Source organism: Xylocopa sonorina, chromosome 3, assembly GCF_050948175.1.
Source record: "Xylocopa sonorina isolate GNS202 chromosome 3, iyXylSono1_principal, whole genome shotgun sequence".
NCBI lineage: Eukaryota > Metazoa > Arthropoda > Insecta > Hymenoptera > Apidae > Xylocopa > Xylocopa sonorina.
Window position 1 is genome coordinate 8,878,843 of NC_135195.1, and position 23,576 is coordinate 8,902,418.

At 41.1% G+C, this 23,576-nt stretch overlaps 3 protein-coding genes across 3 annotated transcripts in view; 2 read left to right on the forward strand and 1 right to left on the reverse strand.

Annotated features, from left to right (window-relative positions):
* Hwt (SH2 domain-containing adapter heavyweight) overlaps window positions 1–23,576 on the reverse strand; it is a 168,363-nt gene that overhangs the window by 135,857 nt on the left and 8,930 nt on the right. The window lies entirely within an intron of this gene.
* Window positions 16,050–18,034, forward strand: LOC143422099 (trypsin-1-like). Its single transcript, XM_076892504.1, has 7 exons — window positions 16,050–16,197; window positions 16,491–16,564; window positions 16,826–16,920; window positions 17,019–17,166; window positions 17,265–17,378; window positions 17,482–17,634; window positions 17,846–18,034. The coding sequence occupies exons 1-7, from the start codon at window positions 16,149–16,151 to the stop codon at window positions 17,987–17,989; spliced, it is 777 nt and encodes a 258-aa protein (XP_076748619.1). The 5' UTR covers window positions 16,050–16,148; the 3' UTR covers window positions 17,990–18,034.
* LOC143422106 (chymotrypsin-2-like) lies at window positions 19,270–21,135 on the forward strand. The gene is made up of 7 exons (XM_076892513.1): window positions 19,270–19,411; window positions 19,527–19,603; window positions 19,705–19,793; window positions 19,880–20,018; window positions 20,172–20,285; window positions 20,432–20,572; window positions 20,643–21,135. Exons 1-7 carry the CDS (start codon window positions 19,363–19,365, stop codon window positions 20,784–20,786), a joined length of 753 nt encoding a protein of 250 aa, XP_076748628.1. The 5' UTR covers window positions 19,270–19,362; the 3' UTR covers window positions 20,787–21,135.

A 23,576-nucleotide genomic window follows, 5' to 3' on the forward strand; every position in this document is an offset into this window, starting at 1 on the left:
CACCCTGTTTCATCCCTCTTTCACTGTCTCGTAATTCGCTTGTACACTTTTGTCAAGAGCGCTCATTCTTCTTGGGCAACCGTCGAGAGTTGACTCTGTCTGGCTTATCCTACTGCCGGAATATTAATGAATGTGTCGCAGGCACAGTCGGAGAGAGGAGTTGCGCGTTTCAAACGCAACAATAACGACACCGTTTAAGAAACTCCGTGAACGCCGGCTGAGCAGAGACACAGAGAGGGTGCACAGATTTGCGAAATGAAGCGTCGCGAATCGTTTGCGCTCATCGAGTTTTGCTGCCTGATTTCAGTCAACTCGCGGTTACCAGCTCCAATTATTATAATTTTATACGAAAGCGTGTAATCTCTGCGGATTCGTTCCCAGAGCTTCCTGTATCCTTCGCTGCACCCCCTACATTAGCTGCTACTGTTACCAGCCCTACATTTACCGTTACAACACGCCCTGTATGCACTAACAGAATACGCCCTACATTTACTACTACTGTTACAGGGTTAATAGCAACGCCATTTAGAACGGAGAACCTCGCCCTTTACACACTCCCTATGTAAACTTACTTTATGTTGTTACTTGTACTTGCTCTTTCACTCTTTTAGCATCTCTAATTCGATTTAATTTCTCTTTCTCTATCACATTCTATCGCTACACGGAACTGCACGCTTCGAGTTTTCATAGAATTGTTCTCTATGACGAAGAGAAGATTCTCGAATGTTTTTGGATCATTTTTATGCACCCCGATTATAGGGTTCGATTTGGAAGCTCTAGAGACGCGTCGTTAGAATCTGATTGGTGTGAAGGGCGACGATTTGACGGTAATGTAGCAGACTGCGTGGGATCATTGATAGGGTCAGGACACGGGGTCGTCGATCGCAGGTGAATCCTGCGGCAGGGGTTCTCAAACCAGGTCCTTGCCGCGCTCCAATCGATCCGGGTTTTACCAACACGAATAAACATCGCCCGTACACGAGCTGTCTGTCAGGAATTCGCGATAATGGGGGACAGTTTCCCCGGAACAAGCCATCGTGGTCACGTTTACTGACCTCGAGACGATTTTCAGAGGAATATCGATCCATCTGTGTGCACTCACCGACGCATTCTCGAGATTCCTTCAACTTTGAAATTTCATCCCTTTCGGAACGCGGTGGTTGCAAATTAAATTATCATCGTTCGCTTCGCGGTGCACGTTGCTAAAACGTCCGATAGCAACGATCTCATAGTTTTCGTGGTTCTCGCGAGCTAATTCCTATTTGTATCAAACATCCCGTCCGCAACAAGGGGATGCGATCCTCGTAGATTGCTCCGTCCATATTGAGCGATTTATTTAAAAACAATATCAATGCGACACCAATTGTGTTAATTAATATAAATATCTCGGAACTCTTGTATTCAACGCAGTCACGCGCAGCTATTAATCTCTGGCATACGCAACACGTTTTCCGTGCAATCAAAACGTCAGGCCAGATATTCGCGAATGAAAAACGGGCTTCGCGAAACGCGCGGACGTTTCCTTTTCTCTCTCTCTCTCTCTCTCTCTCTCTCTCTCTCTCTCTCTCTCTCACTTGTCACATTGGAAATATCCAACGTTGCAAGGAGAAAAGCGACGATTTATATCCGTAAGGGCCGTTGTAATTCCATGAAATGTAAATTCCACCGTCGTGAGCGAAATAATAACGCGTCGAGGATTATTCGTCCGTTCGGATGTCGACGGGAAAAAGAAAGTCACGGGGAATTAAGAGCCGCGCTGGAAAAACTGGCTGCTCCGCGAGCATGTTAGCTGATTCAATCTTCCGATCGGCATTTCGAGGAGGACGTGAGACGAAAGATTAAAAGCTGCTCGGACGAGAAGTGGTTCGCGCAGGAATTAAAAGGAGAGGAAACATTTCTAACGCGAGGGGACAACGGACCAAACCACGATTGCCATTTTTCCAATATTCATCTCCGACTTTGAATTATTTCTACGTCAAGTTTAGACGATCCGTTTCCCATGGCAAAATATAAATCACCGCCAAACGTTTTACGAGAATATACTTGGGAAGGCACTTAGAACGATCATCGGAAGTATTCGATTTATAAAAATTGACAAATACGCGACAAAGAGCGATTGGTTTTCCCCAATTGATTAAATAAGAAGTTTGCCTCGATTCGAAGGAAATTTTCGTACGCGGTGCATATTCAGGGTATTTTAAGTACGTATCGTTATGATTGATAACGAGAAAATATAGGAAATAAACGAGCCATCGGAAAGCAGGTAAATTCATTTGCCTCGGTCACGTTGAAATATCTCGTTTAGGCGGGCAATAGAAAGACGTGATAAGGGAGATCCAGCCGCGCGGAATGCGTAGATTTAATGACTTCACGAACTTATGCCTAAGGGATGGGGATAATTGATGCAAAGTTCTCCAACTTCCCGATGCACTCGCGGCTACGCACTCCACAAGAACCTGAGAACTATGTCCCCTCGTGTTAATCGAGATAAATGATCCACGTATTATTCTCCCCTTTTTTTCGTTCGCATGGAAGGTTGCCAGGTTGTACGTACATCCTGGTCGTACAAGAAACACCCTTCAAGTTCGTGATTTTATGGATGAGAGAAGAGCAAGGAAACATCCTCTTTGCCTCTCGCCAGGAATAATCGTATAAGAGCAATATTAAAATTAGACTTAATTACTTTATACTTTCGAAGTCAACTTGTAAACCAAGAAAGTGAATCCCTCGATATTTCCCCGTCAACCCTTGTACGCGTGATCGAAGGAAGAAAGGAAGGAGCGAGGGAAAAAGTATCCGCAGAATCGTGATGCACTTTACTTATCAATCTTTCAAAAGCGACGCATCAAACAGGCTGGAGGAAAATTGTTGAAATCGATAACTCGTGCGACTGTACAGCTAAGCACCCAGTTCGCGTGAGATATCAAGCTGTCATTGGAGCGTGACGAAGGAACACAGCGGCTCCGACGATTCGTGTGTTCCATCGGTAGACAAATGGAATCGGTCGGCTGCCAAAGCCGCCGTGTGCCTCGTGCACGTCACTTCCCGTTTCATTCGCGGCGGTAAAATATTCTTCCGTCAAAATTAAAACGCACCACCGCTTTTCTCGGGCCACCGCCGGGACCGCGTCCAGCTCGCCGTTTCTGCCACTTTCTGCATGGCGAGGGTTTAATGAAATGCAGAAAAAGAGCGATGTTGGGATGCATGATGCCGTAATTGACGAGCTTGTACTTTTACTCATGCTGATCAATTAAGGGGAAACGTATTGGATTAAAATATATACACGCTGCCCGGTGAAATTCGAATGCGATTCGAGACGATGTAAAACGTGGACTGTTGGAGAACCGAAAGGTGAAAAGAAATGGTAGAGATGGTTGGTTTTAATAGCTAGTTGGCTTTTGCTTGCACAGGACGTGAATCTTCCATTTAATTCCCTCTATCTAAATTCAAGGAAGATATACGTCTCTTTACTTCGGACTGTTTTTTTTGAACTGAACTTTTCCACGTATCTCCTTCACGGAGACTTCTTCAAAAACTCGTCGGTAGACGCGAGGAGCGTACCCGAGACGATCAATCTGAACCGTTTTTCCTGGCTGGCTACATGGCGCAGAATCGCCTTAGGCGTTTGAAATTGTTCAATCGTTATCGAAGTTCGCAGACCTCGTCGTTGCTCGTTCGATTTCGATCGAGTGAACGCCGCACGCAATTTTACAGCGTCTCCGCGATTCTATCCGCCTGCTTTATCCGCGTTTTATCGCAGCTTCAGAAGAGCATTCGACGTATCAAACTTGCCGCCATAAACGTTTCTGGACGAGCTCTCTCTGTTAACTTGACTAAGCTGCAACTGTTAACAATGATATCAATTATTTACGAGTTCTTTAGTTTATTCGCAAAATCTAACAAGAAGTTACAGGCTAAACGGCATTTGCAAATTTCATCCTTACGTGAATTTCTATCACGATGAAAATTGCCATTACCACGGACACTTCAATATCCAACACTTTCCCTTCTTTTTTTTCCACCCCTTCTGGCTACCAAATAGCGTGTGGCGGCACTCGCCACTAGAGGGACAGCACCATTTACACTTTCCTGAAAGTACCCGATGACCCATCGTTTCCAATATATAGAAGTTCCGAACTGTCCCTAATATCCCAGCGTCTAAGGCAGGGCCTGCTAGGTAGCCTTACTGATGAGTCCACTAGCAGGCCCAGGACGAAACGTTCTTCCCCTCTCTTTTCCTTCCTTCTTTCTTCCTCCATCTTTACAGCACAGCAATAAAACCGAAGCAGCGCAGCCGCTTCAATTGGTGACCCCGACGTGATATGGACACGCAGCCTACTACGACACAGGAAGACAAGGAAGCAGCTCGTCGAGCATACCACCTGCGACGACAACCTCGCCCAGAACATCTGGGAGGATGAAGTATTCATCGTTGGGCCTTGGGTACCGCCGCAGCACGCCGATACCGTAACCCCTCTCCTAGGGTGGCCACGCCTCTACGCCGAGCCCACGAAGATCTCGAAGGAGTCCGGACCTCCACGCAAGGATCACTGGGACCTCGCGGCAATTACCACAACGCGCGACGAATTTCGTCGTTTACACACGGGCCATCCTAGGACAGCAGAGTATACGACTGCACAGCGCTGGTCTTCTCACAGCGCGCTCGCCGGCTAGGCTTGAGCACCGCGGCATTCGCCGCGCTCCGAGGGAGCAGCAGACATGGCATCGCGGATTCTACACCCGGTAATCAACCAATACGAGGTTCTACGCACATCGTCGCATCTGAGGGAACACCTTGAAGAACGAAGACGCACAGGTGGATATCGTTCACCACTGGCAAGGGGGTGATGTGGCGGCACTCGCCACTAGAGGGACAGCACCATTTACACTTTCCTGAAAGTACCCGATGACCCATCGTTTCCAATATATAGAAGTTCCGAACTGTCCCTAATATCCCAGCGTCTAAGGCAGGGCCTGCTAGGTAGCCTTACTGATGAGTCCACTAGCAGGCCCAGGACGAAACGTTCTTCCCCTCTCTTTTCCTTCCTTCTTCCTTCCTCCATCTTTACCGCACAGCGAAAACCGAAGCAGCGCAGCCGCTTCAAGCGTAATCGGTGATATAATAATTTTCCAACGGAGCACGTAATCGATTAAACGAAGTCGGAGGTATCGTGCTCGCGCAAGTAATTTATTTCCGTCTTTTATTTTTCACCGGCTGCACGTTTCGAGAAAAAATGAAAGAAAAAGGGGATGGAACGTGCTCCGCCGCAAAAACTGCTGTCCCGCGAGGAGCACCTAAAGTTACGTCCTGTAAAACTACTGCGCCCCGATGACTCGATTTTGATAATGACATCCTGCAGGAAAATTTCATTTCTGCGAACCAACGTAACAGAAATATAACTAAAATATAAATGTATTAATATTATTACTTACTATCGAATAAGGATATGAATTAATTAGCTCTATCGTCAACTTCATAGAGAATATCAGTAAGAAAAAATTGTTTCGCCTGGAATTTTATACCGTTCATCATAGCCTTCAAAACTTTTTTTCAGAAATAAAAAACGAGATGTTTTCTACCATTTTAGCAAGAAATTTTAGCGATATAATCTTGTTTTGTATTTAAAAGCTGTACAGCACTGTTACGCCCGATCGGAATTATAGGCGAATTGAACTGCTCGATCAAATTTCAGTGGGAAACGGAAATGCCAGCCAGTGTAAAGCCTCGAAATAGCGAAACGTAACCATCCAACCAAAAATCACGGTTCGAAGACATTCGAGCAAATATTCATGTTCGATCGATCAATGCCGGAATTATTGAATTTCCAAGATGTCTTTCACGTGCGTTTATCTAACAAATCCGCTCGACATGTGACACTTGGTACGAGAAGAGATCGATTTGAAATAAAAAAAAAAAATGGAACAAAGGCACCCTACGTTTGCTCGTCCGACATTTTATTTGTTAGAAAATTTTTTAAATCAAATATGGTTTGATCGAGGGGGAAAAATTTAATGGATTAAAAACTGTGCTACCCTTAAATTGAAACGAATAGATTCTGTATGAAAAATGCTATCTGAAAAGCTCCCACGAGCGAAATACGTTACCCCTTCGATCTATACCCTTCAAAAGTTCATTCACTTCCACGGGGAAAGTAAATGTATTGAACGTTTCGCAGACATCGATTGCTTTTTAGCCGCGTAATGAAAATTCGAGAAAAACGATCCTTTCCATAGGGAATATTAATCTTCTTGCGAGAGAAGACAGTGAACTTTTCACCCAGACATTCCACCATAATTTCAATTAACTAATCGATCGTAAAAATCGCATTTTAATTAGCAAATACGAAAAAGAAATGTCCAGATGCAGGAGAAATCACCCCTGCAAAAGCAGGATGTAAAATCTTGAAATACCAGTAGCGATTTGTATAAAATGGCTATGCTTTCAGAACTTTGTTGGTTCGCGAATACGCGTAAAAACATTACGACTAAGCACACGATGCTCTGACATTTTACGATAGTTAGCAGACTGCTGTGAAATGATCGCGTGCGATCCTTCGCCGCGTTTACGAACCTTCGCTTCTAAAAGGAGGTAAGGCCAAACTGCTTTCCACCGCTGACGGTTAAGGTAAAATTACTGACGAATATTACGAAGTTTCGAAGCTTCGATTCTTTTTTCACGAAAATAATTCCATGGCAAACGAAATAGAAAAATTTGCAAATCGCCTTGATAAAATTGCCGAGTAAATTGAGCAAAAAAAATAAAAAAAATTGCGAAATTAAATTGAGAAAAGTTTTAAGGAGGATGGAACGAGCACTCTCGTTTTATGAGGACATTAAAACGCTTCAAAAGGAGGAGAAAATTACCGAGTCCTAAGTGGGATTTCACAAAACTCGTTTATAACTAAGCTAATTAAACGTATTCTCGGCTACGAAAACGAGTTACGCTTGAGGAACGACGAAACGAAGATCCGCAGCGAGCCGCGCCATTCGACAAATGTTGCAACTTATAAATCTAAATAGTTCCTTATTGCTGGTATTAAATCTGATGTATCGTGAGTGAGGCATTATGAAAATGAGGGTTCCAGGAATACGCTCGCTTTAATGGGAGCAAGTGGCAGTGATGTAGTGTTTTTGTGTGTGAGGAAGGGTAAGGACGTTCTCAAGCGTAATCAGTATGCCGAGGATACAGGTTATAGTGGCTGCAATGAGCAAGTGTGGCAAATTCGGTGTATACTTCAACAGAATGAACGGAGCGAACCTCTAATTCTGTCAGTAATAAATATTAATCAACGAATATTCAAGAATACTTCATTCAACACATATCATCGCAGAAAATAACAGAAAATTCTACTTAAACGAGTAACAGATGTTCAACATTTAGGAGAAGAGAATGCATTCGATGCCACGCGCATTTACTCCTGCTGGAAGCTTTTTCGAGAAAGCGACGAGTTACAAACTTCTTCGATATACTAATTAAGGAAGTTCCCTGGCAAAATGGCGATCTCAATGATCATTTATTTGCGGAGAAAAAGAAGGAACGACGGGAAAGGAACTGGCGGAGGACGCGGTGCAACAGGCAACCGGTGTCTAGCCGCTTTACCAATGCTTCCCTGGCGCAAATTCGAACAATTTGTTCTTAACGTGCCGCGATCGTAATCTTAAAGCAAGCAATCCCGCCATTTCTCCCGGTTAAACTTTCGAGCGTGAATTTCTCAGCCCCGACAATGCACTCCGGGGAGCCGTGCATAATTGTTAACTCATAGTACGCATGAGAGGCTTACTTCCTCGTATTTATAAGACTGGTTCCACTGTAATCACGCAAACCGCGAAGGAAGTTGCATCCGCGCGTGGATCTCTAACCACCGTGGGAGCTGCGAAATTTTTCGATTTGCACAGAGTTTAATAAAATTTTTCAGCGAAAAAAGCGCAACGTATGCATTATCGTATTATCATTTTAACAGAGTACCAGACTTCTCCTAGGTCCACGTCGTTAATGTAATCCGCGCGTAACGAATACTGAACAGCTTAATTATGTAACATTGCATTAATCTACAATTATTAATCGTGCAACATGGTGACGCGTTTCATCGTGGTAATGTATCTACACGCGGTTCATTTAATTAATTTCGGAAATACGTGTTACGAAACGTTGAACAATAATTTATACCGAAATGTGAGACCTGCACGTATCAAATCTTTTACGGAATATTAACCAAAATTGTGAAAAATGTTCTTGTAACGCATGGTTATTGAATAAATGGCTCTAAATAAAATATAGGACGATTAATAATGAAAATGATTAATGCTTTACTTTTAAAGAATGATATCCTTTTCTCTGGATAGTTCATTCTGAATGAGAAAATCGAGGTTCTTTTAGTCGATACGTCTCTAATCATCAGCCGATCCAAAGGTTTTCACCTTGACTGGAGTCTCACGACACGACCTCAATGGAAAAGGCACACAGCTCTTTATCGCGAAATTCCCAAAGCTTTCGGGACCTTCGATACCTGGAAATATATGAACTTCCGATGGGTTTCAGGCTCGGCGAGGTATGACGGTTCCCTGTCGACTTACAAGGACCGTTCCCACGTATATAACTATCAAAGGATTTTTCATTTTCCCCTCTTTCTAACGCAACCAGGAAGGCAAACATTTCCCACGACTGTTGCTCTCGAAACCGATTCGTAGTAAGAATACTTATTTCAATGCTTCCTATCGTATAAACACGATAATGGATAACATCTCGCAGTAACAAGTACGACGAGTGCGCGTAACGAGTAACGAGAATTGCAGAGTGAATGGCTCGATATAGGAAAGTTATTTCGTTAAGTAGAATAGGAAAGTTATCGCACGAAGGGGATCCCGTTTTCTAGTATTTATGGGAAATAAGGAGTCCGTCTTCAAAAAAGAAGAAAAAAATCTTTCCACTTCGTACTCGACATCTATAAGAGCGTAGAAGTTGTTGGACCTAGGCCAACATCACGGCCGATGCACTTTCGCATCTGTCCCAGCGTATCGATCGGTTGGTCATCCCATCAGTGAACCCTCCAAGGTAACAGCTAATGGCCTATTGCTCCCAACTATTTCGTTCAACTTTCATTTACCACTTATCGTGGGTACCTGCATTTTAAATGTTACCGTCGTCCAACTTTTTCTCGGGTATTTCAAAATATCCAGCGTAAAAATGAATCTCATAGGATTATATGGCGCTTATAAAACTTGTATGACGTACCTTCCGTTAATTCCACAAATTCCTCGCAAATTACGTTTCAGGTTCTGCAACGACTGCTCCATGAATTCCTATTTAATTGGCTCTTTTTATACGCGTACAATTTTTTTGTCACTTGCAAAACACGAACGAAAGAAGTACAGGCGTTTCTCTTTTTCTCATCTAGCCAATCGCGAAAATTTCCATGAAAATTCACGTGCCACGGAAAATCAGAGCGACGCAAACGTCGGTGAATAACGCGACAGAAAATTACAAGCATCCAGCCGCATAGTTTGGAGTCCCATAACGGGTCAACGTTGATGCCGGCTGGTGTTGCACACCGTCTGCGTCTTCGGATAGCTTCGCTGGATCCTGCGAAACTTTACAAGGCCTGCAGCTACTTTCTGGACTTATGAAACCTCCGTAAAATGTATCCGAAAGTGGCGAAAGATGTTTTGTATCTCATACTTGCTACATCGCTGAAACCTTCAGAGCGGACTTTTACGACGGAAAAACTTTGTTCGTTGTCTAAAAAAGTTTGTCTACCTTCACGTTCTTTTCTTTTACACAGGTTCTTCCGTCATTTATACATCTTATTCGTAGGATATTTCACTTCTGCTTATAGCGAAGCATTTATCGTATTTAATTTACGAATGATGCTACAAAGAAGTTCAGAAACGTAAAGCTGTTCGTTCACAAATCGGTCTCTGTTCGAATCCCCGAAATCCGCCGAATAATTCGCAAAAAGGCAGAAAACGAATCGAAACGTTCAGGAACAATTCATTGGTTGGCTTGCACCATAAGAGAAACGACGGGTGCACCATTATCAGCACGTATGAGGATTTCAAAGTACCTGGATCATCGCCAATTCCGCCACAAATACTCTCCCAGAACTGTCGTTTACGATTTGTCATCTTATCACTCGAATCCAATCCAATCCATTACACCCACGTATTACAGAAATTGCCTCACGTATCTCCACAAGTCTCGTTCGATTCCTCGCGTTCAAATTGTTTAACACGATCATTCGAAAATACCTGTTCCTTTCTAACGCTTTAAAGTTGCACACATTTCTTAATTTTTGCTACCATCGTTTAAAGAGCGAACGCTTAATTTCTACAGAGGTATCGTATTGATTAGCAGCTGTACGGAAGAAATTGGAGCTACAACTAAAAGTCTTCTTTGACAAGCACCACGCTACTTTCGGAAAACTTCAATAAACACAACGAAATCTCACCGCCAGTCTCGCACGTATCGCGAAATGTTTATGAAACTTCCGGACGCTCTGGACTTGTCAGGATGCTACGTAAAGTTCCAGGAAATTGTAAGTTTCAAAGTACGTTTCACCGACTTCTTTCCGACAAGTTTGATAAAAAAACTAACCGTTTGAAATTACCTTCCCGCGATCGTTTACAAGGAAAGCAGCAGAGACGGTCATAAATTGACTTTAGAAGTAGTTATCGTTCCATAAACGCACGTATCAGAGGATATCAGAGCAGAATTATTCTAACATTACAGACTAAGTAGTAAAACTTTACATAAGAGCGGCGGACTGCGACAGAAATGAAAGCAGATACAAACAACTAATTGATCCAATCGCAAATATGCTACAAAAGATATACAATGTATGACAAAGCCAAAAAGATTGCCACGCCTGTCGAAGCATGCCATAAACCCAATTAATCTGAAAGAAACTAATATCGATTTCGCGGAAACTGATAGAAGCAATTCAGTGGATACGTCGGAAACAATGCAAGCAACGGCTAATGCAGCGATGTTCATACATATGGCATATAGGGTGTACGTACAAAAACCGATACGGACAATGTCGGATTTACAGCTACCGATGCAGACAAGTCCAGGATCCATTGAATACAGTACACGCCGTTTCAGAACCCTAACACCCCCGTTGTGCAGCGTGAAACTTTCCGTACCGATACACGGGAAACACGGCTAACAAGGACAAGGGAAGTTTCGATATTATCCGATATAATCCGATATTATCCGTAGAATGCAAAAAATACCATTGAACGTCTACAGAAGAAATCGTGTTCCAGCTGTGCGCGCTGTTAACACGCCGGCAAAGAAAATCGACGAGATTGAATACGAATTGACGATTGAACGGTCGCCAAATATTTCAATGTTACCGTACAATTTTTACGTGTAACGTTTAGTCGAGTGATTTATGATAGACTCTCGCGCTTGTTCAGCTCGCTCAACAGGCGCGATGCTACTTCACAAGTTGCAAAAAATCGATCAGCGGACAAGATCGGAAAACTTGTACGATCTACTTCGTCCAATTAATTTGTAACACGAGGCTACAATTCTCCATTTACACATGCCCAGTGATTAATCGTTCGGTTTCTTCGCAAGCATCCACGATTTGATGAAATTATTGCTCTCGCGAGGGAGCCGATCGCAGCACGAAATGAAAACTATACATCGCGCTAATTCCTTTCAATTTCCGTGGGATTACATTTTATACGCCCGGGACGATAGGAGGCCGAATGGCCGAGAATTGGATGCGCGACGTCATCAATCGTCCTTTGATTTTACCCTTGTGTTTATACGAACCGGTTGAAATCCGTCGTTACAGAGATATCCGCAACGCTTTGCACAATCGGTTAACCACTTTCGAATATATACGCGCGCTCGTGACGGCCCTCTCGACAATGCCTCTGATACACTCCCTTGTATACGTATTTATCATTCCGTGCCAGGAGATTGAATCTGTAATGACATCGCCACTTTCGTTGCACTGGCCCACGCGTCCAATTGAACACGGTACCAGCGCGGAGAACAGAAGCTTCCATCGAGCCGATCCATCGCGAGTAGAACGCTCAATCGGATGCTAATTAAACGCGAGAAGCACTAACAAGAAATTATTACACTCGATACGATTGTTATTAGAAATTGTACACTCGGTAGAATCGTATCAAAGGCAAGATGCTCGAGCGAATCGCACAGCAATCGTATAAATGAAATTTCTGTCGCGGACAATCGTAAGCGGCAACAACGAAGCAATCGTGGCAGAAATCGACGCCTGTATCTGCGAAAGCTGTTCCCGCGATACAAATCAAACGACCGGACTTCAACTTTGACGAAAGTAAATTTGATTTAGCGAAGTTGCATCAAAGAGTCGGAGGCGAACGGTATTTACATCCACGGAAGTTCCTTAACGAGGCGGACTGTAGCCGTCCCGTGTCTGCGTCTGTACGCGAGCGTTTGCACAATGGAAAAAGACATCGAAAACTTCGCATCGTCCGACGCAAACAATGCAGCAGCTTGTATCGCGTACACTGAAGGGGTGGCTCGAGCAAATACCGAAGTCGCAGGTTAGCACAACTTGGCGCACGATGATCGTTCCACCCCGGAGCGAACTCGATCTCGTTTACAGTCGTGATTAATGCACACGTTTATTCTGCCTCGCTCGTCCCCCCGGCCTGGATCCGAATAATCAATTAAACGACCAGCTTCGTAACAGATGTTTACCCCCGGGTATGACGGAAACATCGTAAGAACGTAAAAGCGGATGCCGCGGAGATACTCGCCGGATTTCGATGCACCGCGTTACTCGATCGATCGTACCAATTTGATGTTTACCCTCCCATAGATACTAGCCTATGAATTAATTATTAGGTATTCGTTGCACGAACGTTTGTTATTAATTTCGAATCGAATTCTGGGATTTATGTCTGACACGTAACTACTTGGCGAGGAAGATTCGATAAGAAGACAAAGAAGATCCCACGTCCAAGGTAAATTATTGATCGGTAAGGAACGCGGGACGTATATCCATGTCAAATGGCCGTAAATCGTGGTCTCGACCTTAATAACGCAAGAAGATTACTTTCGATATCTTCGAGAAGTCCATATATATCTGTCCCAAGTCCCGTTAAAAGACTTTCGGTGTGGGTTCGGTGTTATTCTCCCGGCGCCGCCAACTAAATTCGCCCAACTCCGTCCGAATCGTTATCTCCTGGTCGAGGTAAGAAAACCCAGCTCCGATTCGTTGGTATCGTTCACTTCGAATTACGAATAGTACGGGCTAACACCTTCGCGACCCAATTCTCAACTTCTCATTTCAGAGGGGATTGTCATAACGAGTTGATTCTACGGTAATTTAATCCACGATCGCAAGTGTCGCACGATACCGATCTCAGTGTAGTGTTAAAATGGAAGGAAACTTTTAGGCTTAACGATAATAAGTAGAATAACGAATGCAATGATTTAGATAATGGAAAAAAGTAAAACTAACGAAAAGCGAAATGAAAGAAAGGAATGGTGGGGTGAAGAATAGCCGAAAGTAAGAAGAAACGCCAGACAAAGCATTAAGGAGATGGCAAAAAGTATATAGACCCTCTTCCCAGGGTCGAAGGGAGTCGAAGTAAACGTTTATTACTTAGTTCCGTGCAATTGAAATATCCCACCTACTAATCTATTATATTCCAAAGCATGAAATACGTAGATCTCGAAAAACCTGTTCTAACAAAAGTAGCACAAAGGTAACGATGAAACTGCATTTTGTACAAAAATAACTTACTTGACATCCGAAAATGTTAGTTATATTAATTAAGTTAACGAGGCTAAGAAAGGTGGTTCGTACGATTCATCTAGATGCAATTATGACGTCTCTACGACGCTAGATTTAGGAAGGATAATGTCGCCGGCTGAAAAAGGATAGGAGGTCAGGTGGTGCTGTAAGGATCAATACGCCATCCTCTCCTGAAAGAGAGAGAGAGAGAGAGAGAGAGAGAGAGAGAGAGAGAGAGAGAGAGAGAGAGGGAGAGAGAGAGAGCTTCACGTGTTGCTCCCGTTTCCGGTGCCACCGAGCGAACTAAAAAGGATCAATGCATTCTCTCCAACCACCAGCCTAATTACCAATCGACGCGGCCATTAGAAGAAGAATAATAAAACAGATGTTCGCACAGGCGCATTTCATCGGAAAGTAATTTCTGAAATGACGGAAAATATAGAAGCAACGCTACGAGAAAATGTAAAACGAGCAATTTCAACCTATTGCTTGGCATCTACCGTTAAACGAAAGGCACAGGCATGTATGCAGAAATTCCGAATGACGTTTAACGAAATTGCAGAAATACGTGCACGCGAACCGTAATGCGATAATTAGGTGGGAGGCGAGTGGTCTGCGTTGCACACGGGTAGGAAGGAATTTAGAGATCGTCCTCTAAGAAACCGCGTCCCCTTCAAATGATACTTCTCGTTCCGGCTTTCACGAAAATCCAAGCTAGCCGAGCAAGGGAAGAAAACTGCTCTCTCGAATAATTCACACGAACACTCCGCTTGAGAGTCCTCGTTTTCCTCGGACAACCTTTGAATCGTTCATTCCGTCTGCGCTTTTGCAGAAATCGATATTTTAAGAGCAGATACTTCGAATAATTCAGAAGCTGAAGGAAGGAGAAAAAAAATTAGAGGCTCTGGAAGAAGTTGGATCCAGAAGGGGAATAATAACAATTGGTGTAATTGTTTCTTTTAATAAGACATTAATTTTCGATAGAGGAAAGGTACTCGCGAGTATAGAGCGTTTAAGTGGTAGCACGCCGCTATAAGTGCGACAGTATAATAAAATTCGTGCAATGTATCAACGTGACGAATTATATTTGTATTCTAATATCAAAGGAAACAGACGTGTCGCGTCGCTAATCAGAACTACTTGACACCAAAAAAGACCTCGATTACAAAACTGGAAATTCAGAAGCAATAAACTACGACAAGTAACAATAATTACACAACTAGATAGCAATGAACGATATTAAGTGCGACCTTATTGTAGGAATATCGATCACAATGACAGCGTGTGAACAACCAATGATTCACTTATCAGTGTGCTTTACCATTATATGTATATCAACCGTTTCCACTATCAGTAACGTATCACGATCATTTATACTATTGAATACTGCAGTGCAATTCATTTATCCAAACGATGACGTAGGTGAATCGTTGTATTAAAAATGTATTTATTCTTTTTATTTGTGGTGAAATTTCTTGTTGATATTTTCTGTCTTCGGTGGAAATCTCACCTTTTTTCCTTTTATTCGCAGAAAAATGAATTGGAAGCGAGAAGTTATCTTATCTACAAGATTCCATTCATAAATTTCAGATTTTATTGCCATATAAATTTAATCGGCTTCCCATTGTTTCTTAATATCCGCTTGATCTACAAATCTGATAAATATCAAAAAACCAAACAAAAAATATTCAATCACTGCTTTAATATCCGGATTAATTGATATAATAAATAATGAGTGGCGTACGTCCACGTATCTATGGCAATTTGATCGCGATTTGAAATTGTTCGAGCAAATATCAGATTTATATTTTACGTTCGTTTACTCTCCTGCTATAATTAAAAATGTACACACGCTCTTTAATGACCAAACACCAATTTTTACAATTTTCATTTCTGAACTTTATGTTTCCTACTTATCATAGACAGAATTAATAACTCGTGAAAAACTCAAAGGCTCGCGTGGCGAAACAAATTGCAATTAAAAAGTATGAATAACTTTCTGTTTCGAAATTACATTTTTTCCTTCAGAAGCGTACAGCACAAGCTACAAAATGATTGTGGCATTATGATAAGTCGAACCGTGAATAACGACAAATCATTACTGACTTTGCCGACTTTAAACGATCGCGAGCAACGTCCTGTAAAATGGTGAAGGAGATGAGGACAGACTACCGCCATCCGAGTTATCGATGAATCTCGGAAGTGTTATCAGAAAATAATTAATCACAGCAATCTGGATCGATCTCGAAATCGAGATATTGATACAACACAGATTATGGACCTATCTAATCTCGAGTAGCATGCGACTTAAACCTGGCTATTTTTCAAGTACCGCGACAGGGTATATAAAATATTGTCTTCCACGGGGTTTTGGTATAATCAACCGGAAACTGTTCGATTGAAGACATGTACTTAACAACGTTGTCATTGCTCGCGCTTATAGCGTTCGCCAGTGGTGAGTGGTCTCTAAATTCATTGTTCCATCGTGGCGCAATACTAATTTGACGAATTCATTCTACGCAAATTGATTTCGCGTCGATCTTCATGGTTTTAGCTTTAATTTAACAGGCTTGATACGTAATACGAGCATTAAAGGACTCTTTCTGTTTCGTGTGTGTTCATCAGGCAGCAATTTCTGTGATTAAATGTAGCTAATAAGCTGAGCAATCAGCGGCAGTCGCATAATGAGCAGCGTTTCATCCACAATCATTGGGTACTAATTATTATTTACTGTTGTTATTTGCGCAGGTGGACTGCTACCGAAGTACGATCCTAGGATCGTAAATGGCGAAAACGCTAAACCGGGAGAAATCCCGTATCAGGTAAGTCACTTTAATAAGAGAAGTTGTTGTCTGCTACGAATAAAGATGAAATAAGATGAAAATTAAAGCTTCTGATCTCATTCTCCGGTGCAAGTCGCGATACTTTCACTCCAAGATAGACGTAAAATGTAACAAATTAAACAATATTTCGTAGAATATTCCTACACTTCTTTCTTTATGTTTCGCGCACTTCCTCCATCTGTCACTGTCACAATCGCCTTTCTTCGTGGATTTCATTAAATTACATGGTTTTATTCCTAGGTGTCCCTTCAATACCGGGACAGCTCGTTCCATTTCTGCGGCGGCTCCGTCCTTAATGAAAATTATGTCATTACCGCGGCTCACTGCGTCAGCGGGTAAGCATTCGAAAAATTCCTCCCGAAAGCCTGTTACTTGAACTTCCATTAAAAAGTGGTGAAACGTGTAATCGTGGGGAACCCTTTCCTTTTTAAAGCAACACAGCCAGTGCCATCAAAGTCGTTGCCGGCACGATCGATCTGTCCAAACCAGAACAAGGCTCCGAGCACAGCGTTAAGAAAATCATCGTTCACGAGAACTACGATGAAGATAATTCCTGGTTGAACGACATTGCGTTACTCAAGGTACTCAAAGTCGATGATTTTCCGTAACGAGATCAAAGGTTACACGACAATATCGAATCAAACTAATATTCTTGTATCGCCATGGTTTACTCTCGCAGGTCGAAACACCATTCGTAAAGTCGAATCAAGTCGCTTTCGTCCCACTTCCATTGAGCGACGCAGATATTCCAGCGAATACATTGGCAACAGTTTCTGGATGGGGCAGGCTCTGGGTAAGTAAATCATTAACCCGATTCCACACATTTCCACGCGTGTTCTTGGCGCGTTTGATTTCCACGAATAATACCAACATGTGTATGTGTTGTATAATTGTAGCAAGGTGGTCCCACGACCGTTTACCTACAACGTGTAGATATTTTGATTGCTGATCGAGAATACTGTCGGTTGATATACGGCAAAGAGGACTACAACATCTACAATTCGCAAATCTGTGCGTATGACCCATCTATCCAAAAGGGTTCCTGCCATGTAAGTTCCATTCACTCAAGTTATGCGGATAAAATTGCTATTTCGCACACACCTACATATCTTTTCTGAGATAGTAATTTCATAGAATTTACGTCAATGGTATTGTTGTACATTCTTACCTAAATTCTATGAAAAAATCTGTAGAGACTCGTTAAAATCACGATTTCACTGGAATTGTTCTGGGAAACATGGATGTTTCTTTTTGCTTTAGGGTGACTCTGGTGGCCCCTTGACCGTCGGTGGAAAGCTCGTTGGTCTCGTTTCTTGGGCAATGGGCTGCGCCCTCACCGATTACCCAACTGTCTACACCCGCGTGGCAGCTCACCTTGATTGGATAAGATTGCACGCTGTGTAAATGTGGCAAACGAAACGTGAACCGAAAGTAAAAAACGAAGAAGAGCAGAGGACACAAAATTTGTGACATGCGACGAACCATTTTGATATTTTGCAGAGTAAAAATAATTACCTTTCCATCCCCTAAAGTATTATTATATACACCATAATAAATTATGTGTATTTTACTCTCTATGTGATATACATTTCATCGGTTAATCGTGTTTGTAACTTATTTCATATCCTCTAATCTTATTCCTATATATCGATGCATCAAACTGAGAAGATTATCATTCATGAAAATCACAAACTTAAGATTTCCGTGATCAACGATATCACCTTGATCGAGGTACTAAATTTTAATGCAACTTTATTGAAAACTGCCAAGGTTTTGTAAAGTTCATAAGCGTAAAAACGAGAGAAGATCGTACAGAAGTACTTACGATGACATGCACGATTTACAAGTCTGTATCAACGTTCTCTACGATATAAAAGAAGCATTTTAAGTAATGTTATGGGCTAATTAACCATGAACGTCTATACTGCTTCTATACTTCTATACTAGAATCTATAAGATGATTTTGGAAGACCCTTCACTGTTAAGAGAAAAGTGGTTAGACTCGTATCCTATGCGATAGGATGTGGTCTCCCTTAATACCCAGCTGTCTTCACTCCTGCTTCCTCTTTCGTAAATTGGATCCAACAACGCGTAATTTAAATTAAATTCAAAGGGAATTGTATAGATCGTCGATTTTTAAATGCAATAAAAATTTTAAAATATATTAAAATCATGATTTGTATTGTTTTATATGGTGTAATGAATAAACTAGATAAATGAAGATAATAAATGGCAAAGATTGATATTTGATTAGTTTTATCTTTCTCTCAGAACTATAATTAACTAATTGAAAAAGGTATAATTATGAAATTTATCTTAATTATCGTTTATTATCACCAGAGATTGATGACAATAAAATTTTCTTTACTTATCCTGATTAATAATAACAAAGATCAAATGCATTGCCACGTATGCTACGTTACATTAATATTTAAGAAAAATTTCGATAATCAATAATCGATAACGTTTTACTTATATTTCGATTCAAATTTTGAAACACCGACACACGTTTCCACGAAGTTCTTTACAGATTCAACAGAAACACGGAATATTTGGCAATCACAATTGCTTATCGAAGAAAACTGATAAAATAATGTATATAGCTGTTAATATGAATCAAAAGTAAATTTATCTTCATCACAATCCAGATAAAGACTATTTATCGATCACAGACCATTTTTAAAGTATGTAATCTTCGGATATAAAACGAGCACGTTACTCGGTAACTTCATCGCTCGTTAATTACTTTGAACTTTCTCAGTATCGGTAATCTAGACATGAATTCAGTGTTACTACTTTTCATCGCAGCATTAGCAGCGGCTAATGGTGAGTGATCATTTGCTACTATCCTAATTCCATCGAAAATAACATTGATTAATCGCGATAACGTCAACTGTGAACTTTGTATATCAACTGTTCCATTAATATTACACGATTATAGCCACCAGTCTAACTCAAAACTTGGATCCAAGGATCGTAAACGGTCAAGATGTGAAATCAGGCGAAATTCCATTCCAGGTACGTAAAGAGATATTTCATTCTTTATGTATCGGAATAAAAAATCGTATTAGAATAACTCGAAACAAGCTTCTAAACAAAATATTATTCTCATTTGTAAGGTATCCCTGCAAAAAAATGGCCGCCACTTCTGCGGTGGATCGGTGCTCAACGCGAATTACATTCTCACAGCAGCACATTGCGTCGTTGAGTGAGTTTTAATTTCTCATCAAGAAAAATCCTTCTTTATTATCGTAACGTGAGCGACATAAAATCTATAACGTCTATCGTCAACAGCCAGGGTACCAATATCGAAGTAGTCGTTGGAACTGTCAACTTGCAAGTTCGACCAGCGGTGTACCAAGCTACGAAGATCATCGTACACGAGAAATACACGCCCTCTAATAACTGGATGAACGACATCGCTCTCATCAGGGTATCTAACTTCTATTCAACTTCATTTATGCAAAACTGATAAGAATTTGTAATACGCGAAGAAACGAATACACGATAAGAGAAATGGTATTCAATGGGCGAGCAAAATTTTAAAGACTTAAGCTTATATTTCGAACACTTTTATCCGTTCTAGGTGAACAAAGAAATCGCGAAAGGTCCACAGGTATCTTACGTTCCTCTGCCAAGCGCAAATGAACCCGTACGAGCTGGAGCAGAGGCCATAGTTTCGGGATGGGGCAGGCTCCGAGTAAGTGTTAACTTATATCAAATGAAACGTATCACAAATTTCCAACTGAAGATATACGATTATGTGAAAAATGAAAAATCCTAGAAACCTCTGGAACTTAAAAAATTTAAAATGAATGTATGCGACATAAATATTCCATTATACAGCTGAACGGACCAACGACGGATAAACTTCAGAAAGCAAGAATCTTTATCACCGACCAGACCACCTGCAAAAATGTTTATCATACCATCTTCGATTCGCAAATTTGTGCCAATGATCCGCAAACTGAGAAAGGAGCGTGCAACGTGAGTGACATTTCTATGCGAAACAGTTCTAAAATTTTTCTCGAGAAATTTAACCAACTTTTACGTACAGGGTGACTCTGGCGGCCCCCTTACTGTCAATGGAAAGATCGTTGGTATCGTATCGTGGTCCAGAGGATGTGCCCTCTCCAAATATCCTACTGTCTACACACGCGTTACCTCCTTCTTGGACTGGATTCGACAACACGCAGTTTAAGTTAAGAATAACCTAAACTGCATACTATATAGTACATGTAAAACGACGTCAAAAAGACAGAAAGCAGTTGTTGCATACAAGCTTTATTTTTGAGAGAAATGATTCTACCATCTGTTAAGTGCACGCGTATTAATTGGAAATTGTGAGTTAATAGACAACTATTTCTGCTTGTATTTGTACCTGCAAATACACACGGTACCACTATTTGGTTTCTGTCTATTTATGGATACAAATCGAAACACGTGTATAAATAGTGGTCTGTCAACTCGAAACTTCGAATTAACACGCTTGTTCTAAACAAAACTGAAATTCATTTTTCTCCAACAATTTTATATGCAAACATTTCATTCTGTACTCTCTATTTATTTAAAAATAATTAAATGTTTATTCAATACGCAACATGTAATTATTTCTTCATACTCCTGACCTGAATATCAAATCAATATGCGTCCCAATACTTTTAATCGGGAATTCGTATAGCTTCATCAGCTCATATCGAATGGTTACTCGAGGAACCACGTATGAGTTCATAGCGCTCGAAGGATCAATAAAATTTTGTTTTCGCCCGAAGCAATATTATTAAAGAAAAGAAAAGTTACTTTTATTTATTCCGCGCGTTCGGAGCAAGCAATTTTATCTAAAAATTTTTATAAAATAACGCCGTGTACCGTAACGTATCTGGACATTAATATTCAATTTCCATGCACAGTTTCGCTCTGTGTGCACGTTTCGACCGAAAAAAAAGGAGTAAACGACTGAAGTTACACGGTGGAAACAAATAACGACCAACCTGCTCCTGTGAAAACTTTCCGCCAGTTTTATAAAAATATTACTTACGCTCAAATTACGCACTCTGCGTATACCAAAATTGGAATCTAGATAAAGACGCAATTAATCGACTTATGATCGATCTTACCATTCAACCAGCTGTAACTAACAGTTCAACATTTGTCTTGGTTTCTCGTTGATTTTACAGGCATTACTTTACACGCTCGAACATATTCGAATATTCCCAATGAAATTCCAGCTGCGCTAACATCGATTACATTTTGATTCCGCTTTTGCGTTTATGCTACAACACCGAAATCAAATGGGGCCATAATTCACGTATTTGTAATGCGTTCGGATTATTCACGCGGACGTGCCCGTGTCACAAGAAACCAGTCACCCCGTGTATCTCTCCTCTGTCATGTATGTCATGGGACCGAATACAACTGCGAAAGCTATCATCAACTAAACGCTGCCATTAAGAATGATTTACCGCGGCCATAAAGTTCATGTAAAGCAACATACACTGAACTCGTGTAATCACATGCAAATGAAAAACAGTTTACGTCCATATTGCATCTAACTATTTGATTTCAGTGGAATTACAAATCAATAATAACGATATCAAGAATGATGATAAATAACTCAGTTACCAGTGAGAACTGTAAATTGGTGAAATTACAAGCGGAGACTGTCATCATTATCACGGAAAGGGGTAGATACCGCGGAGCTGCTCGAGGCTACTTGAAATAATGTCTCTTTGTGAGAAGGAAAAGGCCATCTCAGAAACGGATTCATTTTCTTCACTTTTCAGTTTACTCGAGGCTTCATTTTGGTGCCGGCGATCAATACATATTTGAACAAAGGAAGAATCTCATTTTTCGTGGACTAAAGCTGTATTTCATACTGATATTTAATTTCTATGGTTACCAATGGGACTAATCAACAACGAACGAGGCCACGTTACCAATGACTAAATGAAAAGTGTCTCCTTTTGATTAAAATCAATGCACCGAAACGACCAGTTTGATATCGTTAACGCGCGGAAGCTTACGCATCAACGAATAGTCGCATAAAACGTAAATTGTTGGCAATTCTGCTTTTGATTTTTAGTCGGATTTCACGAGAGGACTGGCAAAGTACGAAATAACGGGTCAGTTGATACAGCAAAATCAATATATACCATGACGTTCATATGTTGCTCTCATTTTCGGTGCTACTTGAAAGCGATTGATGAATAGCTTTTATTCACTTCTGGCATCGAGTTGAGTAGACGAAAAGAAACGCATAAATAAACGTATAACAATTGAACGCGTCAATGGATGACGGTGTCGTACTATAAAATATCAAGCCTACAACAAATTCAGTTTAATATTCCGAGAGCTCTGCTCTTCAATTATTTTTACGCGATACTAAAGAATTTCTTATAAACTGATGAGAAATTTTCAGCATAAAGATTTCTACGTTTAACAAGCAACTTCGATTAAGAGGGCATAGTTCAATTTCCTTACTTCCGGACCCGCTTAATAACTCTTAATAGATTCGAAATAAGTTTGCCAATAAACGTAAACTCTCAGCTACGTATCTCAGCTATAATTCAATTCTTAACAACCGTATTGTCGCGGCGATGTTAAACGCGAGACCGTATTCCAATTTTTCTCTTAAATAGCAGAAAAGTTTCCTTAAACATTTCTTTGAGAAAAGAAAGTCACTTTCAGCAAGGGAACGTTTCTAACTACCTTAAAGAAAATTCAGAAATTGCAACTCCTTGCATTTTACTAGAGTTTCTAAGCTTTATAAAATGCCATTTGATACAAGAGTCAAATAAAAGAACGGACACGTAGAACTTTTTTGCAATTTAATAAGAGACATATGGATTGTACGTATAGCACGGTACACACAGTTTTTTAATTCCCCGTGTAACAGTACGAAACCATCCCTTGTGGATGTATTATGAGCCAGCGCAATATGGTGTAGAATTTTCATCCGTCATAAAAACCAGCGTGCATTGTTAACAGAAAA

Coding starts and splice junctions, on each gene's coding strand:
- LOC143422106 (XM_076892513.1), top strand. CDS start 19,363: ATGAATTCAGTGTTACTACTTTTCATCGCAGCATTAGCAGCGGCTAAT. Junction 19,794..19,879: donor GCAGCACATTGCGTCGTTGA/GTGAGTTTTAAT, acceptor TATCGTCAACAG/CCAGGGTACCAATATCGAAG. Junction 20,573..20,642: donor CTGAGAAAGGAGCGTGCAAC/GTGAGTGACATT, acceptor TTTTACGTACAG/GGTGACTCTGGCGGCCCCCT.
- LOC143422099 (XM_076892504.1), top strand. CDS start 16,149: ATGTACTTAACAACGTTGTCATTGCTCGCGCTTATAGCGTTCGCCAGT. Junction 16,198..16,490: donor GCTTATAGCGTTCGCCAGTG/GTGAGTGGTCTC, acceptor TTATTTGCGCAG/GTGGACTGCTACCGAAGTAC. Junction 16,921..17,018: donor GCGGCTCACTGCGTCAGCGG/GTAAGCATTCGA, acceptor TCCTTTTTAAAG/CAACACAGCCAGTGCCATCA.